This window comes from Capra hircus, chromosome 1, assembly GCF_001704415.2.
Source record: "Capra hircus breed San Clemente chromosome 1, ASM170441v1, whole genome shotgun sequence".
Classification (NCBI taxonomy): Eukaryota; Metazoa; Chordata; class Mammalia; order Artiodactyla; family Bovidae; genus Capra; species Capra hircus.
Window position 1 is genome coordinate 151,456,077 of NC_030808.1, and position 26,891 is coordinate 151,482,967.

General features: G+C 46.2%; 2 protein-coding genes across 5 annotated transcripts in view; one reads left to right on the forward strand and one right to left on the reverse strand.

Annotated features, from left to right (window-relative positions):
• LOC102177934 (phosphoinositide 3-kinase regulatory subunit 4) overlaps positions 1 to 17,280 on the forward strand; it is a 56,210-nt gene extending 38,930 nt beyond the window's left edge. For 3 of the 4 annotated variants that reach the window (XM_018052883.1, XM_018052898.1, XM_018052907.1), the window contains 8 exons: positions 6,896 to 7,060; positions 9,453 to 9,664; positions 11,250 to 11,381; positions 14,818 to 14,918; positions 15,063 to 15,119; positions 15,512 to 15,600; positions 15,900 to 16,008; positions 16,713 to 17,280. In XM_018052883.1, coding sequence (XP_017908372.1) covers positions 6,896 to 7,060; positions 9,453 to 9,664; positions 11,250 to 11,381; positions 14,818 to 14,918; positions 15,063 to 15,119; positions 15,512 to 15,600; positions 15,900 to 16,008; positions 16,713 to 16,883 — 1,036 coding nt within the window. In that variant the 3' untranslated portion in view covers positions 16,884 to 17,280. The remainder of the gene's footprint in view (positions 1 to 6,895; positions 7,061 to 9,452; positions 9,665 to 11,249; positions 11,382 to 14,817; positions 14,919 to 15,062; positions 15,120 to 15,511; positions 15,601 to 15,899; positions 16,009 to 16,712) is intronic. The other variant, XM_018052889.1, reaches the window with a different exon arrangement.
• Positions 19,597 to 26,891, reverse strand: part of COL6A6 (collagen type VI alpha 6 chain) — a 174,179-nt gene continuing 166,884 nt past the window's right edge. Inside the window, exon 38 of the mRNA XM_005675709.3 lies at positions 19,597 to 20,573. Coding sequence (XP_005675766.2) covers positions 20,357 to 20,573 — 217 coding nt within the window. The 3' untranslated portion in view covers positions 19,597 to 20,356. The remainder of the gene's footprint in view (positions 20,574 to 26,891) is intronic.

Below are 26,891 nucleotides of genomic sequence, written 5' to 3' on the forward strand. Positions count from 1 at the left end.
ACCACAGATGATCTCAAAAGATTCTTAGAAAGAATTTGATAAAATCTAGACAGCAAAATGGATGTCTGAGAGGCCTTACAAATAGCTGTGAAAAGAAGAGAAAAGTGAAAATGAAGTCACTCAGTCATGTCCGACTCTTTGCAACCCCATGGATGGTAGCCTGCCAGGCTCTGTGGTCCATGGGATTTTCCAGGCAAGAATACTGGCCTGGGCTGCCATTCCCTTCTCCAGGGTATCTTCCCAACCCAGGGATCAAACCCGGGTCTCCTGCATTGCAGACAGAGACTTTACTGTCTGGGCCACGAAAAGCAAAGGAGAAAAGGAAAGATATAAGCATGTGAGTGCAGCGTTCCAAAGAATAGCAAGGAGAGATAAGAAAGCCTTCCGCAGCAATCATTGCAAAGGAATAGAGGGAAACAACAGAATGGGAAAGACCAGAGATTTCTTCAAGAAAATTAGAGATTCCAAGGGAACATTTCATGCAAAGATGGGCTCAATAAAGGACAGAAATGGTATGGACCTAACAGAAGCAGGAGATGTTAAGAAGAGGTGGCAAGAATACACAGAAGAACCATACAAAAAAGATCTTCATGACCCAGATAATCACGATGGTGTGATCACTCACCTAGAGCCAGACATCCTGGAATGTGAAGTCAAGTGGGCCTTAGGAAGCATCACTACGAACAAAGCTAGTAGGGATGATGAAATTCCAGTTGAGCTGTTTCAAATCCTGAAAGACGATGCTGTGAAAGTGCTACACTCAATATGCCAGCAAATTTGGAAAACTCAGCAGTGGCCACAGGACTGGAAAAGGTCAGTTTTCATTCCAATCCCAAAGAAAGGCAATGGCAAAAAATGCTCAAACTACTGCACACTTGCACTCATCTCACACGCTAGTAAAGTAATGCTCAAAATTGTCCAAGCCAGGCTTCATCAATACGTGAACCATGAACTTCCTGATGTTCAAGCTGGTTTTAGAAAAGGCAGAGGAACCAGAGACCAAATTGCCAACATTGGCTGGATCATGGAAAAAGCAAGAGAGTTCCAAAATAACATCTATTTCTGCTTGATTGACTATGCCAAAGCCTTTGACTGTGTGGATCACAATAAACTGTGGAAGATTCTGAAAGAGATGGGACTACCAGACCACCTGACCTGCCTCTTGAGAAACCTGTATGCAGGTCAGGAAGCAACAGTTAGAACTGGACATGGAACAACAGACTGGTTCCAAATAGGAAAAGGAGTACATCAAGGCTGCATATTGTCACCCTGCTTATTTAACTTCTATGCAGAGTACATCATGAGAAACGCTGGGCTGGAAGAAACACAAGCTGGAATCAAGATTACCGGGAGAAATATCAATCACCTCAGATATGCAGATGACACCACCCTTATGGCAGAAAGTGAAGAGTAACTAAAAAGCCTCTTGATGAAAGTGCAAGAGGAGAGTGAAAAAGTTGGCTTCAAGCTCAACATTCAGAAAACAAAGATCATGGCATCCGGTCCCATCACTTCATGGGAAATAGATGGGGAAACAGTGGACACAGTGTCAGACTTTATTTTTTGGGGCTCCCAAATCACTGCAGATGATGATTGCCGCCATGAAATTAAAAGACGCTTACTCCTTGGAAGAAAAGTTATGACCAACCTAGATAGTATATTCAAAAGCAGAGACATTACTTTGCCGACTAAGGTCCGTCTCGTCAAGGCTGTGCTTTTCCAGTGGTCATGTATGGATGTGAGAGTTGGACTGTGAAGAAGGCTGAGCGCCGAAGGATGGATGCTTTTGAACTGTGGTGTTGGAGGAGACTCTTGAGAGTCCCTTGGACTGCAAGGAGATCCAACCAGTCCACTCTGAAGGAGATCAACCCTGGGATTTCTTTGGAAGGAATGATGCTGAAGCTGAAACTCCAATACTTTGGCCACCTCATGAGAAGAGTTGACTCATTGGAAAAGACCCTGATGCTGGGAGGGATTGGGGGCAGGAGGAGAAGGGGATGACAGAGGATGAGGTGGCTGGATGGCATCACTAACTCGATGGACGTGAGTCTGAGTGAACTCCAGGAGATGGTGATGGACAGGGAGGCCTGGCATGCTGTGATTCATGGGGTCGCAAAGAGTTGAACATGACTGAGTAACTGAACTGAACTGAAGCAATAAAAAAGAAAACCTATTAGAACTATCAAATGATTTCAACAAAAAGTTGTAGAACATAAGATCATATAGTGTTCATATATTATAAAAGTCAGTTGGATTTCTGCATGATAACAATGAGCTGTGGGCTTCCCAATAGCTCAGGTGGTAAATCACCTGTCTGCAATGCAATGTAGGAGATCTGGGTTTCATTTCCTGGGTCGGGAAAATCCCCTGGAGAAGGAAATGGCTACCTACTCCAGTATTCTTGCCTGGAGAATCTTATGGACAGAGGAGTCTGGCAGGCTACAGTCCACAGAATCACAAGAGTCTGACACAACTTAGCTGCTAAACCACCACCACCAACAATGAACAATCCAAAGATGAACTACAGAAACAAGAGCATCAGAAACAATGAAGTACTGAAGAATAAATTTAACAGAAAAATACAAGACTTAAATACTGAAAGCTACAAACATCACTGAAATAAATATTTTAAAATATTTATAGAAGACCTAAGTAGAAACACATCCCATGTTCATTCAGTGGAAAACTTTTGCTCTTTGTTAATATAGCTGACATCCCCAAATTGATCCTCAGGTTTTCCCTATGAAATTTCCATCTACTCCTTTCTACAGAAATTGACATTCTGATCCTAAAATTCATGAAGAAATGCGCAGGACTTAAATAGCAAGACAGTCTTAAGGAAAGAACTGAGTTGGAGAAATCACACTTCCAGATTGGCCACAAAGCTACAGCAGTCAAGACAGTGTGTTACTGGCATAGGGATAAATGCATTAGTCAGTGGGCTAGAACTGACATGCAGAGGCACGTTTATGGTCGCTGCTTTCTGACGCAGGTGCCAGGACAGCTGAGTGTGGGGAAGAATAGCCTGAACAGATGGTGTAGAGATTACTGGGCAATTGCATGCTAAAGTATGGTTTGCAGAGAATTTTTCAAAATGGATCATAGACCTGAATGTAAGAGCTAAACCGTAAAACTTGTAGAAGAAAACATAGGTATGTTATTCTTCATGACCTTGGATTTAGGCAGCTCAGATGGTAAAGAATCCACCTGCAATGGAGGGGACCCTAGTTCGATTCCTGGGTCGGGAAGATCTGCTAGAGAAGGGATAGGCTACCCACTCCAGTATGCTTGGGCTTCCCTGCTGGCTCAGCTGGCAAAGAATCCACCTGCAATGAGGGAGACATGGGTTTGATCCCTGGGTTAGGAAGATCCCCTGGAGACAGAAAAGGCTACCCATTCCAGTATTCTGGCCTGGAGAATTCCTTGGACTGTATAGTCCATGGGGTCTCTAAGAGTCAGATACAACTGAGCAAGTTTCTCTTCTGAAATATGCCACCAAAAAACCCAGTGACAAAAAATAGATGTGATTTCATCAAAATTATAAACATTTGTGCTTCAAAGGAAAGTGAAAGGACAACCCACAGAATGAGGTAAATAATTTTAAATCATATGTTTAAATACTCTGAATATATAAAGAAATGTTTTAACTCAACAGTAAGAAAACAAGTAATTAAAAAGCAGAGGATTCCGATAGAGTTGGCCCTTCATACCTGTGGGTTCTGTGGATTCAATCAACCAGGGATAGAATATTTTCTGTTGATATGCACCCCTTGGATACAGAGGGCCTAGAGGAATTAGTGCATTGACTGATTCTGGAATCTGCTGGGGGTCCTGGAGCCAGTCCCCCAAGAACATGAAAGAGCAACCGGGAGGCATGGAAAAAAGGTACTCTGCATCTTTAGGGGAATACAGATCAAAACCACAGTGGGATACACATCACATCCGCTAGAATGACTGTAATCAAGAAGACAAGAACAAGTGCTGGAGACGATGTGGAGAAATTAGCACCTTTGTACTTTGCTGGTATGAGTGTAGAATGATGCAGCGCGTTTGGAAAAAGGGTTGACAGTTTCTCAAATGCTAATCATAGGATTACCTGTCACCCTGCAGTTTTACTCCTAGGTATAAACCAGGAGAGTTGAAAACATTTGTTCACATGAAAATCTATAAATGAGTGTTCACAGTAGCATTATTCATAATAGCCAAAAAGTGGAAACCATAATGTCTGTCAGCTATTGAATGGATAAGCAAATATAGTATATCCATATAGTGGAATATTATTTAGCCATAGAAGGGATAAAATGCCCATGCATGCTTCAAGTCACTGAGTTGTACACTTTAAAATGTTATGCTTGATGACATATAAATTGTATTTCAGCAAGGCTGCTATTAAAAAGTGAACTAGAGAGGCATGATTAATTAATATGTAAAATGTTCCATGTTTATTTATAAATCAAATATAAATATATTGTAATATGCATAGAAAACTCTTTGGGAAGCTATATAATAATGTCTGTAGTGTTCCTCTGTGGGTTTCCCAGATACCTCAGTACTAAAGAATCCACCTAACAATTCAGGAGACTGGGATTCAATCCCTGGGTCCAGTCCCTGGGTCGGGAAGATCCCCTGGAGATGCCGGGAGCCAGCACGGGAGATCCCACCCATGACAAGGTCATGCGGAGAGGCCTGATGAGCAAGGCGAGTCAGGTCTCAAGGGGTCCTCTGTCTGAGCATCTACCCCGAAACCAAAATCTGTCTGTTTACTGTCTGCTATACTATACTCTTCTGACATTACCATCTTCCTCTGGAAAAAGTTAACTCAGAGCTCCAGTTAACAGTCTCCTGCATATAAAAAGAATGTCTCGGTTTAAACCCCTTTGATGGCTTTCTAACTTATCTGACCGGTCTGCCTGGACTTTTACAACTTGCGGATTGGTTTACAGCCCCCAACCATGAGAGGCACGAAGCTTAAAGCATCTTAAAGATATAGAGCCTTTTAGAGTTAAGAATTAGTTTGGTGAAGAGTTTGTTGAGTTAATGTTTGCTGCCAGGCCTCCATATCCTTTATCTTTTAGGCACCTGGGAGGATATTAATCAATGTAATCAGGATGCAGAAATAGGAATATAGTAGTTTTGATGTTAGCAACACTAGACTTTTGAGTTAATTAATTTTCTCTTTGTTATAAACCACTGTACTCCACTTTCTTGTTATAAATTATTGTGTCCTTGCTATGTAAGAATGTAACTTTTATTTAGTGCTTTCTGAGAGTGACACCAGACTTTGGGAAGAACAGCACTATTACCCTTATCAGAAAAGGGCTGTAAAATGCTAATTTGCCTTCTGGCCAGAAGATGATGTTAATCACCTAAGACTTGTGTATACAACTAGGTATGCAGAGAGAAAGCCTGGTCTCGATGAGTCAGGGCTGTTAACACTGCATAATTTTGTATTATCCATTGATCTCTATGTAGAATCAAAAGTATAAAAGGCCTTTCTGAACAATAGAGGATGGGCCAGTCACTGGAAAGACGGGTTCCCCCCCTGTCTTCTTTTCTTACTCTATTTTCAGGCTGAATTCCCATCTGGGGCGTGGAGGCTTGCCATGTCTACTTATTTGCCCCGGCTTCTAAGACCCATGAGAGGGAGCCCAAGGCGGAGCACCCTCCGCTATTCAAACGGGCGCCGGTGGCCTAACGTAGATGGTGCAAACCTCTTGTCCTGAGGTTTTATTAGTTCTCCATGTAAACCAAGTTATTCAGCCTCTTTTCTCTACTAATTTTCCTACTATACTATTTCTTCCTAATCTCTTTTTATATTTCTAAATAAGTAAGTTTTTCCTTGCCTACTCCGTCTCCCCTTCGAATTACCCTGGATCCACCGGGGCAGGACCCTGGTAGAGAACGAAATGGCAGTCTACTCCAGAATTCTTGTCTGGGAAATCCCATGGGCAGAGGAGCCTGGTGGGCTACAGTTCATGGGGGTTGCAGAGAGTCAGACGCAACTTAGCAACTAAACAACAAAAGTGTTTCTCTCTGGGTGTTAGAATTATGTTTTTACTTCTTTTTTAAAAAAAAATAGTTTTTGTATATTTAAGATGTATTAACTTGTATAATAAATTTTAGAAGATAGAGGTGAATAAATTTGGTGTTTTGGGGCTTGTGACCTTTAAGGAGTGGGCCCTTGGAAGGCTGAGTATGTGACCCTTGTGGAGGGTGATAAAGGAGGAACTCTGTAGTGGAGGCAGGCAGGCACTGCTCGTCATATTCAGGAAGTTTGGTGGTAAATTTAAAGGAGGGGGACAAACAGCTTGAGAGGTCCATGTGTGTGTGGGAGGGACTGAATATTACAGTAAAACTGTGTCAATAAATGTTCCATGACTCGCATGGTAATTGAGCTGTGCTGTGTCCCGCTTAGGGACGTTGGGCTGTAAGTGGGTAAACCGAGATGCAGTGCAGGTTACGTGGCTTGACTCAGATCCTGCTGGTGGTCAGTTAGTGGAGCTCAGCCCTGTGATTCCAAAGCCAGTGCCGTCCTGCTGTGGCAGGCTGCGTGTGCGGGGTTATAGAATACTGCAGGGGTAAGAGGAGGGCTTCAGGAATGGCAGAAAGGAAGCAAGCTGGGTCAGGCCACAGTGTGGGAAGTCCAGCTGGAAAGGAGGGTGGACAGTCTTCCCATCAGAGAGAAGCATGTGAAGATGGCCACTTGAAAGTATCAGAAGGAAAGGTGGTTTTATACCAATGCTTCTGAGGGGAGTTATTTTTGTTAGACAACCAGGGAGGGAAACAGGCCTCAGAGTATCATTGTTTGTTTGTTAATAGTAATGTGCCTGCTTAATGTCAGCAGTAATGATGCTCTGTGGCTCTTCAGAAACACAGTTCTGATTTTCTTTTGCAGGTCTATCCTCACGTATAGCCGAATTGGGGGCCGTGTCAAGACGCTCACATTCTGCCAGGGTTCCCACTACTTAGCCATAGCGTCTGATAACGGTGCCGTCCAGCTTCTTGCGATTGAGGCCTCTAAGCTGCCCAAGTCTCCCAAGATTCATCCTCTGCAGAGCAGGTATCTGTCTGTCATTTGTGTTTTTTAAACTGCATTTGGTGTCCTGGGATAATGGAACCCTCCTGTAATACAGTTTGGATCAGCTGAGGGCCTGTGACAATGTACTTCTGTTTTTAAGCACATGAAATGAATAAAATTGAGTTTCCAGCTCAAATCTATCACACACAGTTTGAGGAAACTATTTCAGCCAGTTTGTCCAAAAGTCAGAAGGGCAGCTTTGAACATGTGGCTCATCCCAGTCTGGAATCTGAATAACCTAATTATCAGTTACATCTTCTGTCTCAGCTCTGGCTGCTGGTTTCGAAAATGTGAGTGTTCTTCATTAAAGGAAGCTCAAAAGTGTTGTCAGCATTTTGTCACTTGGCAATAAAGCCTCTGAAGTTGCTGGGAATGGAGCAGAATGTTCAGTCAGATTGTTTGCTTATCGTTTTAAAAAGAAGATCCTGGCTGGCTTTATCTAAGAATTTCTTCCACTTCTTACAGATTGTGGTTACTTATAGATTAAACCCATGCAAGGTAAGATATTTAAAGGTCAAACAGAACAATTTTTCAGCTGACTAGTGTGTGCTGCACAAAGGAAATTGCAGAAATGAGTAAGATGTGTTTGTTATGCTCTCTGAGAAACGAGCCTGGCGGGAGAGACAGACCAGTGAACAGGTGACTTTGATGCAGTATGACTGCATGCCCTGTGACGGGGACGGGGGACCAGCCTACGGGTGGATTGGGGAGATGGCCTGGAGGGCGTGCCACCCGGTGTGTGGGCGTAGTGTGGGGCAGGCACAGTGGGGCCCCTCAGGGAGGAAGCAGAGCCACCAGACGCCTCATCACAGTTTCAGTGGATTATAGCTCACCTCCATTGGGCAGCTGAGGAAGAAGGGGGTGATGATTGGGTCACCTGGGACTTTATTATTTGTTTGTATCATTTTGTTTATTCTTTGTTTTGCTTTTACCAATTAAGATATGTTATTTTTTTTTTAACACGTTCATGAAAGAGACTTGGGCAGCTTCTGTCCAGGACCCATTATAATAACCTTGAACTAAGAAGTCCTTTCAGCAGAGAGTGGCTACAAAGCAGCCTCTGCATGGCATAAATCACCAGAGAGCTCTTGGCAGATTGCATGGCGTGAGGACCCCACAGCAGAGTATACGTTTCGTGCAGGAGAGCCTCTAAGCTGACAGCACTTTTCATTGCGAATGTTAGTCTTTACTCAGCTGATAAAGAATCTGCCTGCGATGCAGGAGACCCCAGTTCGATTCCTGGGTCGGGAAGATCCACTGGAGAATGGATAGGTTACCCGCTCCAGTATTCTTGGCTTCCCTTGTGGCTCAGCTGGTAAAGAATCCATCCGCCATGTGGGAGACCTGGGTTCAATCCCTGGGTTGGGAAGATCCCCTGGAGAAGGAGAGGTTACCTACTCCAGTGTTCTGGCCTGGAGAATCCCATGGGCTATATAGTCCAAGGAGTCGTAAAGAGTCAGACGCGACTGAGCAACACCGACTCTCTGGATCGGCAGGTTGCTCCAGGAGGCTCAGCTTTGCCTGGCAGCAGGCACTCCCAGGAAACCCCGCACGGGCCGCGCATTCAGTCCGCCCGTGTTCCCTTGGCTCTGAATACTTAGGATCTGTGGATCCTTTTCACTGTTTATTTGGCATCTGGACTTTTCATCATCACTTTAGGGAATATTGTCAGTGTTAGAATGTTTATAAATATAATTTTTTGCCTAAGACAGGAGTTAGCCAGCTACAGCCAGCAGTATGGCCCATATTAAGAATGATTTTTGCATTTTCAAAGGATTGTTTTAAAAAAAAAGAACATGCAGCAGAAACACGTGTGGCTGTGGATCCTGACAGATTCGCTGCCCAGCTCTCACAGACAGTGCTGCTGACCCTCGACAAAGCCGAAACAGCAGTGTGCAGAGGCCCGATAAGCAGTGACCAAGAAAGCTGGCCAGCATGTTTATGGCATTATTTTTAGTTTAAAAATATCTCAGCTTGGAAAAAAAACAAACAAACAGGTATATCAAAGAATGGAATAGTACTTACAAAGGAATCACTAATTTTATTTACTTCACTTTATTATCAGTAATAAAAGGGAGCGAATGATTGATTCATGCAGTAACAGCAGTGAATCTTAAATCCTTTTTTCTAATAAAAGAAGTCAGCATGAGGGGAAGGTGAGTGAAGGATACATGGAAGTCTGTGCACTACATTTGCAGCTCTTCTGTAGTTCTGAAGTAATTTTTAAAAAAAATGCTCAGCTATCCTTGTCTTAGATGGGCCACAGAGTTTTTACTTCTTGACCATGGTTAGAAGGTAGACTGATCTGCAGTGGAGGTGGATGCTGTGTCTTTCGTGATGGACGAGCCTTTGCCTCTTGACGTATGTCTCCTAGAGTCCTAGACCAGAAGGAGGACGGCTGCGTGGTGGACCTGCATCACTTCAGCTCCGGGGCGCAGTCTGTGCTGGCCTACGCCACTGTGAACGGCGCTCTGGTGGGCTGGGACCTCCGCTCCTCCAGCAATGCCTGGACGCTGAGGCACGATCTCAAGGCAGGCCTCATCACCTCCTTTGCTGTGGACATCCACCAGTGCTGGCTCTGCATTGGTAGGGAGCTGCCTTTCAGGTCCTTGACTGGGTCTGGATGCTGCTGTCAGGCGTGCCTCTTAAGAAAGCTCTTTTCCTTTGTCTTCATTGCTGATTTTCCCCCATGTCCTTTACCCCCCCCCATTATTATAATACTTGCATTTCAATTTTTTCATTAAGAAACAAATTTGAAAGAGTGAGGTCAATATTCAACGCATGTAACAATTTACTCTCTCTCTCCGTTTTTAAACGAGCCGCTACAGTGGTCAGATTTGCCGGCGTTTTCTTACTCTGCCAGGGAAGCAACAGGCTGGGTTTATGGGATGAGAGTGTTTGAATTTGAGCATGCTTGGTTTTAAATCCCGGTAGCCACAGGCAAGCTGCTTCACCCTTCTGGTCTTACTGTCCTCTCCTTCAGATGGGCCCATTCCCTCCAAGGGTGGCTTTGAGGACTTAATAAGGTGAGAGCATCCCACGCAGGAGGAGAGCCATGGTGGCCGCTGGCCTTGTGACCCCTTCCCAGTGCCTGTCCTTGCTGAAGAGCACCTGTGCCCTTGCTTCTCTCCTGTTTCAGTTTCACTAACCATCCCCACCACCCTCCCCCCGGCCCCCCACCGCCCAGCCAGGCTTTGAACCTGCCCCTTTAGAAGGTACTGGAGCTTATTCATTGTCACTTGACACACTCTTTCAGAAGAATTAGACTCTGCTACACTTGAATGTTAGTTTCTGTTCAATAGATTCCCTGTCTTGCATTTGTGACATTAATTATCAGCCCTTTATTTTATATGGTTTGTGTGAAGTGTATTATCTTTTGCCTTTTGTGAGACTAAGCTGCCCTGGCACAGGAAGATGTTGTGCCAGGCTTGGAAAAGTAGCTGTCACACATGCCACAGGTTAGCGAGTTGCCCCGGTGGCTCTCATGCAGCCCCACCAGCTCTGAGGGGCCTGCAGAGGGGCCAGGAGACAGAGGGGCCTGCCGCCCCTTTGGTCTTTTCCCACCCCGGTCTCCACTGGACCTGGAGACCAGCCTTGGCATTAGAGTGCATGTTATTCTTTGGGATGGCTGGCATTCTCTCTGTGGGGTTTCAGATGTCATGGGCACACATGCAGGCAGTCACCCAGTGTCTGCTGTGCTCAGACAGCCATGCCTGTCTCCAGAAGGTTCCAGAGAAAAGGGTGTGTGGCAGAGATTGAGCTCTGAGGACTGCCACAGGGCTGCTGCTGCTTGAGGGCTGACTGAGAGTACCGCGCTGGTGAACTACCTCTGCTCACGTAGGGCAGTCTGAATGTTCTACTTTATCAGATTCGCTTTGTGTCTTCTCTAGGCCTGCTGGGTTTTTTTCACGGGTGCCTTTGGCAGTTAGTAAGTGTCAGCCATTAATGAGCTGTTCATTCTTGCCTCACACTTGCTAGGTTTGTGGTAGCACTGTGCTAGTACTCTGTACCTTTGGGCTGAGGTGCTGTTTGGAACCGAGGGGTGGGACGGGCAGCTTCCCGGAAGCAAAGCCTCTTTCCTAAGTGGCCAGCCAGGTTGAACGTACCGTCGGCGGGAATCGGCACTGAAGCCGAGCCTGCTGTGGTCACGCCTGCGCCTCTCCCCTCGCAGGCACGAGCAGCGGCACCATGGCCTGCTGGGACATGCGCTTCCAGCTGCCCATCTCCAGCCACTGCCACCCATCGCGGGCTCGCGTCCGGCGCCTCTCCATGCACCCGCTCTACCAGTCCTGGGTGATCGCAGGTAGGAGGCGGGCGGGCTGGTGGGGCCAGGGCAGAGGACCCTGCTGCCCAGGTTTATGACCTTAAGAGTTTTTACCTTGTGAGCCAAATGCTGGCTTTTGTGGTCAGTTCTGATTCTGTGGAAGTTCCTGCCACGGATATCTCATTGTCATTTCTCATTTATTGTGTTTCACGGAGTCTCATTAGTCACACCACCGCCATCCCTTCCTGTCCACCACCTTTGCCTTCCCATTGTCTTCTTTCTCCTGTGTTCCCTGTTTTTTGCTAAAGTTGCCATCATCTTCCTGGAAATCTGAGCTGGAACCTGAGGTCTCCCTCTCAGCTGCCATTTCTGTTGCCTTTCTTGCAAGCCTCCCTCTCCTTCTCTTATGGGGTGTTCAGATTTCCTTGTATAGATTCTTAGGCAAGACACTTGGGCAACTCTTTGAAACTCATTTTTCTTAACTGTAAGATGTGGTTAAAAAACTTGTCTAGCAGAGTTGTAAGAATGTGAGATAACACCTGTGATGCATATGGCCTTGTACACAGTGAGCGCCTGACAAGCCGTGGCTCTGACTGCTGTGTTTCCTCCTGGTCTCCTGTCTCCAGGCCTCACCACCCCCGCCCCTGCCCCTGCCCCCTCCTCTCCCTGCGCCCCCCTCCAGGGCTCCCCACCCCCTCCTCTCCCGAGCCCCCTCCAGGCCCCCCCCCACCTCCCCTCCTCTCCCTGCACCCCCTCCAGGCCCCCCGCCCCCTCCTCTCCCGCGCCCCCTCCAGGCCCCCGCCCCCTCCTCTCCCTGTGCCCCCTCCAGGCCCCCCGCCCCCTCCTCTCCCTGTGCCCCCTCCAGGCCCCCGCCCCCTCCTCTCCATGCGTCTGTCTCTTGCACGCCTGCTGTCACGGTGACTCATGCTGCCGCCTCCCATGGCCGTGACGCATCCTGCGTCTTACAGGAGTTGGCGCTTGCTTGGTTGATCACTTCGTCTCTCTGAAACACTTTCCTCATCTGATACTGAGGACATCACTCTCTTGGTTCTTTCGTCGATTGATTTGCTATTTTTTCTTCTCTTCCTACATTTAATCTCTGGCCTGTCCGAGGGCTCAGTCTTGGTATTTCTGCGCTGGCTCCCTGTGTGAGCACATCCAGTCCCAGGCGAAGCAGTACCAAACTTATTCATGTTTTTATATCTGCCTATTTAAAATCTTCCCTAAAAGCCGTGGTACACACAATGGAATACTACTCATATAAAAAGGAACACATTTGTCAGTTCTAATGAGGTGGGTGAACCTGGAGCCTAGTATACAGAGTGAAGTAAGTGAGAAAGACAAAGGCAAGTACTGTCTATTAACGCATGGATATGGAATTAGAAACACGGTGCTGAGCATCCCACATGCAGGGCAGCAGAGGACAGACCTCTGGACTCTGGGAGAAGGCGAGGGGGGATGATTCGGGAGAATGGCTTTGAAACATGTACATCAGTGCGTGTGAAATGGACGGCAGCGCAAGTTTCTAGGCATGAAGCGAAGCAGCAGAGCCGGCGCTCTGGGACCACCCAGAGGGATGGGGTGGGGTGGGGAGGGAGGTGGGGGGCGGGCTTGGAATGGGGGACACATGTACGCTGTTTGGCAGAGGCCGTCACAGTATTGTGGTGTAGTTATCCTCCAATTAAATTAATTAAAAAATTAAGGACAGTTAAGAGCAGAAGTGCTTTGTCACTCACAAAGAGAAAATTACTCTGTAATACTGATCTTTGAAGATTTGGTTCAGAACCTCAGCCTCCCTGTGTATTGAGAAGGGTATAGGTTTTTAAAGACATGGAAACTGATGCAAAGGAAAGCGGTTAGTGAACTGCTTATCTGGATATCTGCTCATTTTGTAAGTTCAGCTTGGCTCATTATTTTTTGAAGGGAAACAACTTAGTCAACAAAGATTGTTCAACATTATCACCTAAGATTATATCACTCCTGTTAAATCTCAACATCATTTTTAATAATAAAAGTCTAATAATTCGAAAATAAAATCTTCCCCAAGATGTCTGACAGCCAGCTGAAACTTGACCTGCCCAAGCCGGACCCTTGGTCTCCTGTCCACCCGCCGCCGCCTCCCCCCCAGGACAGGCTCGCTCCGCCTGCAGTATCGTCCCAGGAAATGGCAGCCGTTTCAGCTTGAAGCTCCCGAGGAACCCTGACATTGTCCTTGGGTTTTTTTTTCCTCTTTCTCATCCCACTTCCCACTTCCAGTTCATCAGCCAGTTCCCCGTGTCCTGTCTTAAAGTGTGTCCGGAATTGCCCCCCTTTCACTGTTCCCACCACTGTCCCCTCACCCCGATGACAGCATGTCTTGTTCCTGTTAACGAATCCCTCCTCCTAGCCTGTTCTTTCTTCTGCTCCATACCGGCCAGTGCCTCCCACGAAATAGCCCAGCTCATCCCCGCGGCCTGGAGGCTCTGTGGGGCCTGTTCCTGCTTCCTCACAACCCTCTTGGCCAGTCAGGGTTCCAGCAGGAATCAGATGGCACGCCCAGAGTAGGGTCATTTGAGGAGGGCATACTGTCAGAGGGCCTGTTTCCAAAGGGGCAGGGAAACGGTTCCGGCCACAGGGGCTTTCTGAACTTTTCCTTGAGCTAGGGCAGATTCCTGCTTACAGCCTCTGCATTTTGGTGGGATTGTTGTCACCACTAGGGTGTGAGTTCTGTGAAAAGGAATTTTCTTTTCTTTTTCTTTTTGCATTATTTGTCCTCTCTTCCTCAGGACCTAGGACAGAGACTGGCTCACAGTAAACCTGGTGGGTTCAGTAAACATTAATGAGGAAGTGAAGGCTGGGGTATTGTCACTCCTCAAAACACTGCTGAAAAGTGCTTTTGAGAAAGCCCCTCTTAGGCATGCAGGAACTGTTCCCCAGCGTCCCCCTCTGCCCTTCCTTGCGCTCTCCCCATCACAGACGTGCCCCAGTCAGACCATGGCACTCAGACGTGGGTGTGTGCCTCGCTCCTTCCATCCTGTCTGCCCCCCGTGATCCGCGTGTCCCCCATGTCTGTCCCAGTGACACACTCCCTGAAGCGACATCCACCTTGCCCTCCGGATGTGGCCTTTCCTTCTCGAGTGTACGCGGACTTCTGCGTTCTCTCTCCTGTGCTCGTTGTCTCAACGCTTTGTATTTTTCTCTCTCCTGCTAGACTGCAGGTTTCTTGAGGGCAGAATATGTTTGTGCTCTGCTTTCCACCCGACATTCCTCTGCACTCAGCTCGACACCAGTAAAGTACTGACCAGTAGGTTAGCAGAAACATTTCTTTTTCACACTTTAGTGTGGAGGCAGGGTCACAGCATGACTTAAAGTGTCCAAGAGCATCTCCTACAGGATGGGGAGCAAATGGAAACGTGTGCAGGTTAACTTCCTCTGCCAGGACGTGGACTCGCCTAGCGGAGCCCTCATCCGAGTAACGCTGGCCTGTCTCCCTCAGCTGTCCAGGGCAACAACGAGGTGTCCATGTGGGACATGGAGACGGGCGACCGAAGGTTTACCCTGTGGGCCAGCAGTGCGCCCCCGCTGTCCGAGTTACAGGTAAGGCCAGCGCCATCTCCCACATCCCCAGCTCAGTCAGGCGTCTTTGCCAGCCGTGACCCTTGCTGGGCTTTGGGGTTGTGCTTGAAGCTTGGGTTTTACTAAGTAAGTATTAAGCGGGTATTGCTGCCGTCTGCTTTCCAGTTCCCCAAGTTTACCGGCGTCTGCTTCTGTGGCTGTTCTGGTTGCCAGCTCCATAAGGTTTGTGATGTTTCCTTGGAACCCCAGTAGAATCTGGGTTAATTAGAAAAGGAAAGGTTAAAGCTTAGATCATTAGAAAAATGGAACGTGACCCTGTCATACACAACTTTTTAAAGCTGCTTTGTTGGGGCAGAGGGTAGGAAAGTTTTTTCTCTCCTTTAGTTGGGATCCTTCTCATTCCAAATGGAGAGTTTTAGGAAGCTGAGGAGGCTTTGCTTCTTCATTCAGGGTGATACAGAACAAATGTATTTTAAATTCCCAAAGCAAGATTTAGGACATAAGTGATCTGTCTCTGGTCTCTTCAGTTAACTGCTGACAGCTGACTTATCTCTAGAAATGGCTGCATCCTTTGTGGGCGACATTTGACCCTCTGTTTCTTTACTTCCTTTAAGCCTTCTTCTCACAGTGTCCACGGGCTCTACTGTAGTCCTGCAGATGGCAACCCCATCCTGCTAACGGCAGGCTCAGACATGAAAATAAGGTACAGTAGAGACACTTCATATTCAGCACTTGAAAGGAGAGGGGTAGTTAAATGTGTATGAATACTGTGGTTGCCACAGGTGGTGCTTGCTGCAGACACCAGCAGTGGTGTGATGTTTGCGGTCATCCACATCCTGCAGGGACAGCTGTTAATACTTCACTTGGAACTGATTTCAGGCTCTTCTAGAAAAGCTCTATTCCAAACACAGAAGAGGGCACGCCAGCATTGATGGGTGTCAGTCAGTGATCAGTCGTCCCTGTCTCCTGCCACGCAATGACCCCGTCTCTCCTCCTCCGCAGGTTTTGGGACCTGGCCTACCCAGAGAGGTCCTACGTGGTCGCGGGGAGCACAGGCTCCCCGTCCGTGTCCTACTACAGGAAGGTCATTGAAGGCACCGAAGTCGTCCAGGTATCAGTGGTCCTTGCTTTCCCGCCACCTCTTGTAGGAACAAAAATGGCGGACATAAATATCATAAATGGCTTTGGCTGAGAGTGGCAGTATTTCTTTGAATTTAAACATTTTATTTTCTCTTGACTTTTCGGTATTTTTAGAATCGAGTTTACTAAGGTAGAATAAACAAAGTGCATGTATAATTACATCAGTCAAAGTAAGCACTTTGAACACTGGCCGGGCCTTTTATAAAACTTGGTGCCTTTATTGTCTTCCTTCCGCAAATGAGAAAGTCAAGCACATCCAGGCTGAGTCACTCGTCTCAGGCCAGCCGGCTCGTAAGTGGCAGTGCGGGGACTCACAAGTGGCAGTGAGCTTCGGGAGGGCTGGAGCATCTGACACATACGTGTGTCCAGGCCCCGGTCGTCACTGCCTCTCGGTTCTTCCCCTTTGTTCTTTGAAGCTGACAGGGGTAACACGCACAGGTTATCAGCCTGTCTGTAAGTTTCCATGTCTGTAAGTGGTGCTCGTGGAGTCCAGGGACTGGACACCTAGACCCTCACTTCAGACTCCCCGGCGGTGCCTCTGTGAAAGTGTGACTCCTTTGAACCAGGGTCAGCCTAAACAAAGAGCAGCGCTCCTTAGAAGCAGGGGTGTGGACAGGCGGCAGGATGTGCTCCCGCCCCTGACTGGCCTTCTCCTTGCTTTTAACCACCACACAGGAGATTCAGAACAAGCAGAAAGTTGGGCCGAGTGACGACGGCCCGCGGAGGGGCCCGGAGTCCCTGCCCGTGGGCCACCACGACATCATCACGGACATCGCCACCTTCCAGACCACGCAGGGCTTCATCGTGACTGCCTCTAGGGACGGCATTGTTAAGGTGTGGAAGTGAAGCCCGGGAGATGCGTGTAATTTGCGAAATCACAGCAATACCCTGTGACTCGAGAAAAAGTGCTTTTAGAGAACAGAGTGAGTTCAGATTCCTTTGCTTAGTTTTTGGAATCATGTCTATTTCGTGATTACACAGATCCCAGGCAAGGTGGCTAAGGAACTTGCTGGCATCCTTGTGTGTGTCTCAGCTGGAATTAGCTAGACAGCAGTATCTGGCGCTTTTCTTATTGTATATATCACAGAGATAAGGAATTTAAAATGACTTACACGATCTCAGTTTACTTTGTATTAAAGACAGTTGAAAGTTGGTTGTAAGCTATTACAAAGTAAATGCATTTTTCTTTTGCTATTAAAAATGCTATTCAAACCAGCCAATAAACTGTATTCAAGCCTCTTAAGGGGGTTTTGTCTGCTTTTGTTGGTGTTTTTAACGGTAAACGTGGCAGAATGACCTTCAGCAGTGTGTGGACTGGTGGCACAGGCGCCCAGTGGCACTGCCAGGCCTGTGGCGTGCGTCCTGCTCCAGCCCACCTTTCCTCACTTGTGTTTGAGAGCTGGCCTTCTTAGATGTGTAACCCTGGAGACTTGGTCTCCTGTGCGTCAGCTCCAGAGAAATGTGTCTCTTCTTGGTCATCACGACAGTTTTTTTATAGTTTCCACTATAAATTCTGAAACTTGGCCCATCAACTTGCTTTTATCCAGTGTGCATTATTTATTAAATGCACGAAGAGAGAAAAGTAAAAAGATTAAGCTGTCAAAAACATGCCAAAATTTACATTTTCAGGAGACCAAAATTTGGTCTTCCCCGCTAAAATGAACCCTTCAGATTTATCGATCATTGTTAGCACAGAAACTTCTCCATCCACATCTCACTGTCCATCCACTTGCCAAAGGGTTTATGGTGTTCACAAATATTTTGATTTGAAATTAGTTAGCATGAGTCTGTAAAACCAAGAAGTTGAACAGATAACCTGAGTCCAGGGAAGATACTTGTTTACGAAACAAGCCAAAACTTTAACTTTGTGTAATTACGCACCTAACTTAGTATGGCACGTGACAGTTGTGGGCACGGGGTTCAGTGCTCTTGGTGTTTACATGTGAGCAGTGAAGCGGTCGGGCAGCCCCGTCAGGCCAGGACTGGGCCAGGCGCCAGCGAATCTCCAAAACATGCAGCTTCACGTGGGCGCTGTCACGTTGCAGAGCCTGTTTCCCCTCAGCTCTGCTGAGACCACATGGGCAGAGTTTCCAGCTACTAAGTCAGGTTTAGAGTCTGAAGAGGTTGGGGGAAGGTTTTGAGACATCAGCTTAGGCTAAAAAGGGGCCTCAAGCCTGGAGCCGTCAGCTAAGCCACAGAGGGACAGACTTGGAGGTCCCGAGGGGAGAGATGGGGCCACCGCCCGTTTCTCCCGGTCTTCCCCCTACTCACTCTTCCCACTTAAAGAACACTCCACCCTCCACCGCTTTAAAAAAGGCCATTTGGTTAAATCGTTTCTGAGCGTTACCATCTGCTGCCACAGTAAGTTTGCATCTCTTGGATGTCCATAGGTTTGTTTTTTAACACATGTGACTCATATTCAGTGCAGAGATAATAGAAGAAATTGTCCTTTATAGTCAGTTAATTTGATTTTCTATATCAAGAACATCACTGCTTATTTTTTGTGATTCTTGGTTTAAATAGGGTTTTATTTAATTTATAGTTTGTGGTACTTGCCCTTTTAAGAGAAAGAGATAAATCACGGGAAAATGAAAATATGCCGCAAAATGCTAAAATAAAATCACCAACAGGATACTTGTTTGGTGTACTTACCAATACAGAGAGGCTAGACAAATAATATTTTAATAGTATTTCCAACAATAAACAACAAGAAAAGGAAGTTTTGCTTAATCCAAAGCTAACCAGGAAAATCCCTTTTATTCAAATACCTCTTACATATTGCTCATCAATTTCCAGTACTTGGATTTTTCCTGAACCCCTAAGCACCATTTAGGATACACAGAGAAGGCCAATGTGCTGTATTCTTCTCTGTTACCTGAGTGTGGATACAACGGTTTAACTCCTTGCTCTTTGGAGACATTGGGAGCCGTTTCTATGGAGTTGCCTGGGGAAGGATGGCAGACGTGACCTGGAACCAACACTGCAGATGCTCTGCCCCAGGTTTTGTGAGCAGAGGTGTAGGGAGGAGAGTCGGGATCCCTGCCGGTCTTGGTGTCGGTAGCCGTGTGCTTCACCCACCCCTGCAGGGCCCCCCTCCTCCCCAGAGACCACGGCCATCTATGTAGCCAGGCTCCTGTGACCGGCTGTGGAGCAAGCTCTTAGAACTTGACTTTATGTCTAAATTGAGTATTGCTCCTTCAGTGTTTATTTCATTGATTAAAAACTCGGTATGTGCTCTGGGTGGGAGTGAGAAGAAACAGCCAGCAGAGATGCGCTTTGAAGAACTTGCCTACTGTCACTCACAATGATCTCTTTTTGCATTTCCCCCGCCCCCCCCGTCCCCCCCCCCTCCAGCCCATAAGAATTTGTAGATGAGGACAAGAACCCCTTTGTTTTTTCCAAACTCAGTGTGCAGGTAAGCCCTGCTTAGGTCTCTGCCTGTCCTCTTTGGTGCTGCTCACGATTAACAAAGGAGCTGCCTGGCAGGTAATGCAGAGCTTCACCCACGACACGCTCTGTCTTCACTGTTCTTGCCTAAGCATACGTAGGTTAGTTAAAAAAATAAGAATGATGATGCTAATGGGAAAGAAGAAAAGTACTATCAAAACACTACTTAATTTATGTTCTGAGCAAACATGAGTTGATTTTCAGCGAGTTTAAACAGGATTTTGAGCTGGGGACGTTCACCTCTCTTTCTGTCCAAGCCAACAACTACACAAGGTGGAAGAAAGCTTCCAGCACAAGCCCATCCAAGATCCAGTCAGTCCCGGCAGACAGAGGTGGGTTGAAATGGAATCGTTGTGGAAAGTCAGATTTTCAAAGTTAGGCATACAAATAGCATTGGTTTCTAGGGTTGATGCTGAGATCTTCCAAAACATTAACCTTTGGCTAAATAGATGAGGATTAATTAGTCCTAAGCTGAGAAGCAAGGGTTCAGCCTGCAGAAGGTGGACAAGATGCAGACCTGCAATTTTAAAAGCATGAGCGCTGGCCCATGCACACACACGTATATGCGATATAACATTTATCTTCAAATTGTATCTCCATGGGACTTCACTCCTTTTATTCTTCTGTCTTTTGATGATAACAGTTCTTGAACATACCAGTCTCTGAGTGCTAGAATTATCAGGAATGGTCAAATAAATGCACAAGATATATCTTACTACCAGTGAGTGCAAGGGGTCAAGTTGCATGGTGACCCACCACCTGTGGCATGCTCAGACTGGGCCCCAGCTGCAGGGAGAAACGCAAGTAACGTTGCCCGACGTCGTGACTGAATGGAGTTGTTTGAGCCCAGAGCCTCACCATGCTCCCTGAGGTTACACTCCCTGAGCGCTTCCTTTATCGTGTTTGGGGGCTGCTCTCATCACCCTTTTCCCATTTCCAAAGGCACGGAATATGTTTCTGGTGAAATTTTGAACAGCACCATCTCGGCCGCCTCTTGCTGCTCTTGAGAAGTAATTTTTGTATTGGAAGAACTTTGCCTTCTGCAGTGCATCTTCTTTGAGGGTAGCTCTGTGTGGCCCAGGAACAAAGCTACAGAGTGAAGGGAGAGAGACAACATAGGAGATAATGTTACCATGGCAGCTGGAGCATTAACCTGTCTTCCTAGATGGCCGTGGACCCGTCCTTCGCTTTATCCTTCAGGGTGTGTTAGGATGGTTCAGTGGGGGAGGAATAAGACACCTTGTCAAAGTGCCCAAAAGCATAACTTTAACAGCAACATTTCTTTTTCCTGGAGCAGGTTCTACCCAGAACTTTCGGCTCCTGTTCACTCGGATTGTGGTTCGGTTGGTGCCTCGTTAGAGACCACCACATGTATAGTTGTCCCTGTCCCAGACACTCAGCACTACATGCTCAGACTTTTTTCCTAACACTTAACCACCATCTGAATTTTTACTTGCAAACTTCTTTGTGATTTCCCCACCCTCCCACCACCCCAGATGGAAAGTGTTGTGAAGCCATATCTGGTCACTGTAGTTACCCCAGTAAACCAGAGGAGTGCTTAGCACACGTTAGCTGTCAGTATTGATCCAGTGAAAGCATGGGTGAATTCCTCTTCCTTTCCCCTTCTTTCCTCCTGTTTCCCTCCCACCCCTCCATCATCCATCCCTCCAAAGGTTCACGCTCTAACGACAGCACTGTGTTAGGTACAGTGGGGGATACAGACCTCATGCCCAGTTTGGCAGGCATGCAGTGTTTGGTTGGGAGTCAAAAGTAATCCAACAAAAACATGGAGCTAGGGTCAGACTCGGAGAGGCCTTGAATGCCAGCTGAGTGCTGCTGACCACAAGTCCTAGCCTGTCCCGTCGAGCTCTCTGCTGGTGGAAAGTTCCCATGGGCTGCACTCGCCGGGCAGCCGCTGCCCCATGTGCAACTGAGCACTTGAAATGTGGGTAGTGTGAAGAGGAAGTGAATTTTTAGTTTTTTTTAGTTGAAAGCTGGTGGCAACGGAAGTGGACAGCGGGAAGAGGGAGCTGTTTCAGACCTTACCTTACAGGAAGGCGTGGAAAGAGCCGTGGGCCCTGAAACACTCATTCTAGGTCCTCTAGGTATTAGCTGAGCAGCCCACTTAGCCTGAGGGATCCTTGTTTCTTCAGGTAGAAAGTCAGAATGCAAACCACCAATGCTGAGTGACAAAGGCCCAAGGTGTCAGCTGCTCAGACATGAGTATGGGGCTCATGGGAGGCAGAGCTGAGGCTACAACCAGATTCTTCTGAGAGGAAGAGTCCTGTGTTACTTCCGTGAAACTAGCTTTTTACCCAGGAAATTACGGAGGACTCTCACGATACTTGGGATAAGAAAGTGAAAGGATGAACGTCATGCTGTCAGAAGACCTGGATACACGGCTGCAGGGCCGCAGGAGGGCAGGTTGCCAGGGGCAGAAGTTAGGAAGCTATGAACTCTTCATGAACACTGTTAAATTAACAATGAGAGGGGCCTGGTGGCATGAGAGAGGCTAGCTGTGTTTTGGCTGCGGAAGAGTCGTATATAAGAACCACAAAACATTGGGACCAGGAGGATAGTCTCACCACAATCACCACGGGCCCTTCCTCTGCGTTTGGATTTTTCTGCTTTGTCCAGCTGTCAATCCGATCTCTCTCGCAAAAGCATCGTGATTTAGAAAATGAGTAAGTAAAGGACGAAAAAAGAAGTGAAAGTTATCTTGCTGGCCCCTTTCTCTCTCACACACACTCACGTTTTCTTCTTTCATCTGTAGTGAGTGCTGGGGGTAAGGGAGACATCAGACCAACAGAGAAGCCCTGTAACACAGGCCCCGAGGCCGCCGCACCTCGTGCACAGCGTCCGACCAACAGAGAAGCCCTGTAACACAGGCCCCGAGGCCACCGCACCTCTTGCACAGCGTGTCTGGGCTTCTGTCCTGCTCTCACGAATGTGCTGTGTTGATTAACAAGCTCCTTCAGTCACCAAGAATGGCAGCCCTGGCGCAATTCCAGGCCAAACGCCATTTCCGCACACCTTCTCCTGTTGTGCTTTTCTCTATATTTTCTCGTTAAAGTGAAAAGTGACAGTGAAAGTCGCGTCCCACTCTTTGCAACCCCATGGACCGACTATAAGGTCCATGGCATTTTCCAGGCCAGACACTGGAGTGGGTAGCCTTCATATCTTCCCAACCCAGGGATCAAACCCAGGTCTCCTGCATTGCAGGCGGATTCTTTACCAGCTGAGCCACCAGGGAAGCCCAAGAATACTGGAGTGGGTGGCCTATCCCTTCTCCAGGGGATCTTCCTGACCCAGGAATCGAACCAGGGTCTCCTGTACTGCAGGCGGATTCTTTACCAACTTATCAGAGAAGCCCCATTTTCTCGTTAACTTCCAGACTAAATGTTATGAACTCAAATCCTCCAAAGTGGTGACTGTCTATATGCACAAACCATGGCCCCGCGATAGTGAGGGGACATTCTCTCAGGCCTGGGACACACTGTCCACAGCTGAGTTTACCTTGCCTGTACCGCTTTCTCCCCTCCAGCCTCCCGCTCTCTCCTTTTTACAGCAAATTTAGTTGTCTTTGTCTTCCTCCTCCCTCTTTGTTAAGAAAAAGTTAAATTCCTTCTATAGCATTGTGATGCCACTTTCCCCCCTCAAATATTTTTATTCTTAATAGGGTAGAACATAATAAATGCTGTATCTCTGAATCTTCCATCTTTTCCACTGTATCATACGTGCAGTTTGTAATTGGCTAAGCACTCGATAAGAATCATTTTATTATTCCAGGAATCATAGAGACTTTCTGATTTTCTTTCTCTCATTTCTATGTTGTCCAGATACTTCTTTGTTGATGGGTAATTTCAACAGCATATAGTCAAGAGGAAGAATCAAGAATGAAATAACTGTCCATTCGTTCTGCAGTTGTGCCCAGCTCCAGGAAAACTTGGGAAAGAAAAATGGGTGGGGCTAATTGCAGATTTCATTCCCCTGTGACCACAGATTCCGTCAGCTATGCAGATAACCAGGAATCAGTCAAGCTGCATTTATTACTTGAGTGGATGCAGTGGTGTGGAAAATGCAGACGAGATGGCTTTTATTTCAAGAATTCTTTTCATCTTACACATTTTGTGCATCTAGAAAACACACGTTGGAAATTAGAATTACAACAGACGTGTATTCACATGGTAACCGTGCCCATTTCAACAGTTCGATTGTTCTGGCTCTGGCCTGCCATCGCTTCCAAGTCTGGCAGGAGTGCTTGCCTGCCTAGATGAATAGGCAGGTGGCTTCTGGTCTTTTATTGTCTGAGTGGATGTAGGTGCTTATGTAGAGGCTGCCTTGCAATCTCTCCCTCATGGGCATGTTTCCTTGGTTGCTTGTGATTTGGTTCAATGTCCCCCCCCCCCCCCACCGCCGCCCACCAACCTTTGGAGAAGAACCAGCTGCTGTCTGTATTTCTCAGAATCTGACAGTGGAATGACCTACTTCTCATGCAAGTCATTCTGAGGATGAAGGAAGTCATCCTGGTGGCCAGGCCTCTTGCTGCCAGGCATCTTGTCTCCCGCAGTAGCGTGTGCCCAGTTCATGAAAGGCTCAGGCAGGAAGTTTCAGAAGCAGCCACAAGGCTTGTTACCTTTTATTACGGCCTTTGATGACTTAGGAAACACCCGGGAGTCTTGGTTGAATACGCTGTCAGAGAATCACTGACGGCAGTGTGGATTCGTCTCCTCCATACACCCCAGCATTTCCTGACATCTCACCCTTCCAGGTATGCAGGAGAATCCGAGCAGGGGATGACAGAGGACGAGATGGTTGGATGGCATCACCGACTCAATGGACATGAGTTTGAGCAAGCTCCAGGAGTTGGTGATGGACAGGGAGGCCTGGCGTGCTGCAGTCCATGGGGTTGCAGAGAGTTGGATGTGACTGAGTGGCTGAACTGAACTCAGTATATCTTAGGGCAAAGTGCAGAAGCGGGAGGAAATGCAGGGTGGGAAGGTTTTCCAAGAACGTCTTTAATTTTGATAGGCTGGCTCCCGCGTGTGCCTTGCAGTTATCTGTAATATATGAAGCCTGGTGCACATGCAAACTCAAGGGCCCTTTCCACACTGACAGACGCCGCAGCAGGGGGAGCCCTGCCCCTCCCGGACTCACCGTGCCGGCTTACTGAACCTGACTTCAGAAGTGTTTGCTGCTGGACAGTTCCCCTGCCTCCCAGCAAGGTGAGGAGCCTCCAGGCAGAAGCTTCTTGCAGCTTCTGGAGCTGGATCAGGAGGGCTCTCCGACCCATCACTGCACAGGGACACGCCCTCCACACATGGAGAAGCCACATGCTGAGGCGCCTGCCTCAGCCTCACCCTGGGGCACTCTGACTTCAGCTGTACGTGGGGGATGTGTGTGTTAGTACAGTGTGGTTTACACTGAAACAAAAGAGACACTCTCTAACTGCTTGATTTCAATTATTTCTAATTAAAAAAATAAGTAATATTCGTACATGCAAATGATATGATCTATATATATATACATTATTGTTTTAAAATAACTAACTTTTGCCTTTGTTGCTGACAATTTTTTAAATTAAGATATTTTTTAAAGTATGTTCTACTCTCATTCCATTCTTTGAGTATTTCTGTTTTTATCCTATAACACTTAAAAAATGTTTTTAAATTATTTTTAATTACATTTTTACATCTTTAAAAAAATTGAAGTATAATTTACAATGTTGTGTTAGTTTCTGTTTTTTTATTGAAGTATTTTTTTACTGAAGTATTTTAAAAGTTTTTAATTGAAATGTAGTTGATTTACAATGTTGTGTTAATTTCTGGCATAGAGCAAAGTGATTTAGTTACACACACACATATATATGTATACACATTCTTTTTTAAATATTCAACATAATATTTAAATAATATCCCTTTCCATTATGAATATCATAGGGTATTGAATGGGCTTCCCTGTGGCTCACTGGTAAAGAATCCACCTGCAATGTGAGGGACCTGGGTTCGGTTCCTGGGTTGGGAAGATCCCTAGAGAAGGGAAAGGATACCCACTCCAATATTCTGGCCTGGAGAATTCCATGGACTATATAGTCCATGGGGATGCAAAGAGTCAGACACAACTGAGCAACTTTCACTGAATATAGTTCTTTGTGCTATATAGTGGAATCTTGTTATTTAATTTTTTTAGTATATATTTTCTATTACATCTTAAGAGCAATGTCTGGCTCATTAGCTTTTAGAGTTTAAAAGATTCCCTAACATACCATGGAAAAGTATATGGAGGTTCCTCAAAAAATTAAAAATAGAACCGTCACGTGATCCAGCAATTGTACTTTTGGGTATTTTCCTGAAGAAGATGAAAACACTAATTTGAAAAGGTGTATGTATGCTCACTGAAGCGCTATTTACGATACCCAAGATATGGAAGCAACCTAAGTGTCCATCGACAGACGAATGGATAAAGATGTGGAATTTATACACAATGGAATATTACTCAGCCATGAAAAAAGAGAAATCTTGCCATTTGTAACGTGGGTGGACCTAGAGAGTATTATGCTAAGTGTAATATGTCAGACAGAGAAAGGCAAAGACCATATGATTTCACTTACATGTGGAAGCTAAAAAGCAAAGCAAATGAACAAAAAACCCAGAAACAGATTCATCAACTCGAAGTTGATGAATCCTTGCTAGACAGGAGGGTGTGTGGGAAGATGGGCCAAACAGGTGAAGGGGATTAAGAGGCACAAACCCCTCTAGTTATAAAACAAAAAGAAGTCATGGGGATGCAACATACAGAATACGGGATATAGTCAGTAATATTGTTATAATTGTAAGTGGTGACGGAGAATAGCTAGACTTACCATGGTGATCGTCTAGTAACGTACATAAATGTTGAATCACTGTGTGGTACAGTGAAATTAATATAACATTGTATGTAAAGACATTTCCCTAACACAAGAATTAAAACTATGAACTTTGCTGAAGTACGAATTCTGAAGCAAGCATCCCACAAATTTTGGCATGTAGTATTTTTGATTATTATGTAGTTCTAACAATATTTCTAAGTTTTAGTATGAATTTTTTCATTAGTTATTTAGAAATGTGATTTTAATTTAAAAACATATGGACTGTGAAAATATTACATGTATGAATTTCTAATTTGATTGTGATCAATTTGGACTATATGAAGCCAGTTCTTAGAGATTTGTTGACAGTTGCTTTATACACAAAACTGCACAGTAGACATCTGTACACTCTCTACCTTGATGGAGAGTCATTAACATTCCATTTGTTCAGAAGAATGTCTCATTTTTCTGTGCAGAATTCTATATGAGTCTATTCAAGCTTGTTACTTATGATTAAATCACTTTAATTTTTGTCTGCTTGACCTAACTACTCAAACTGA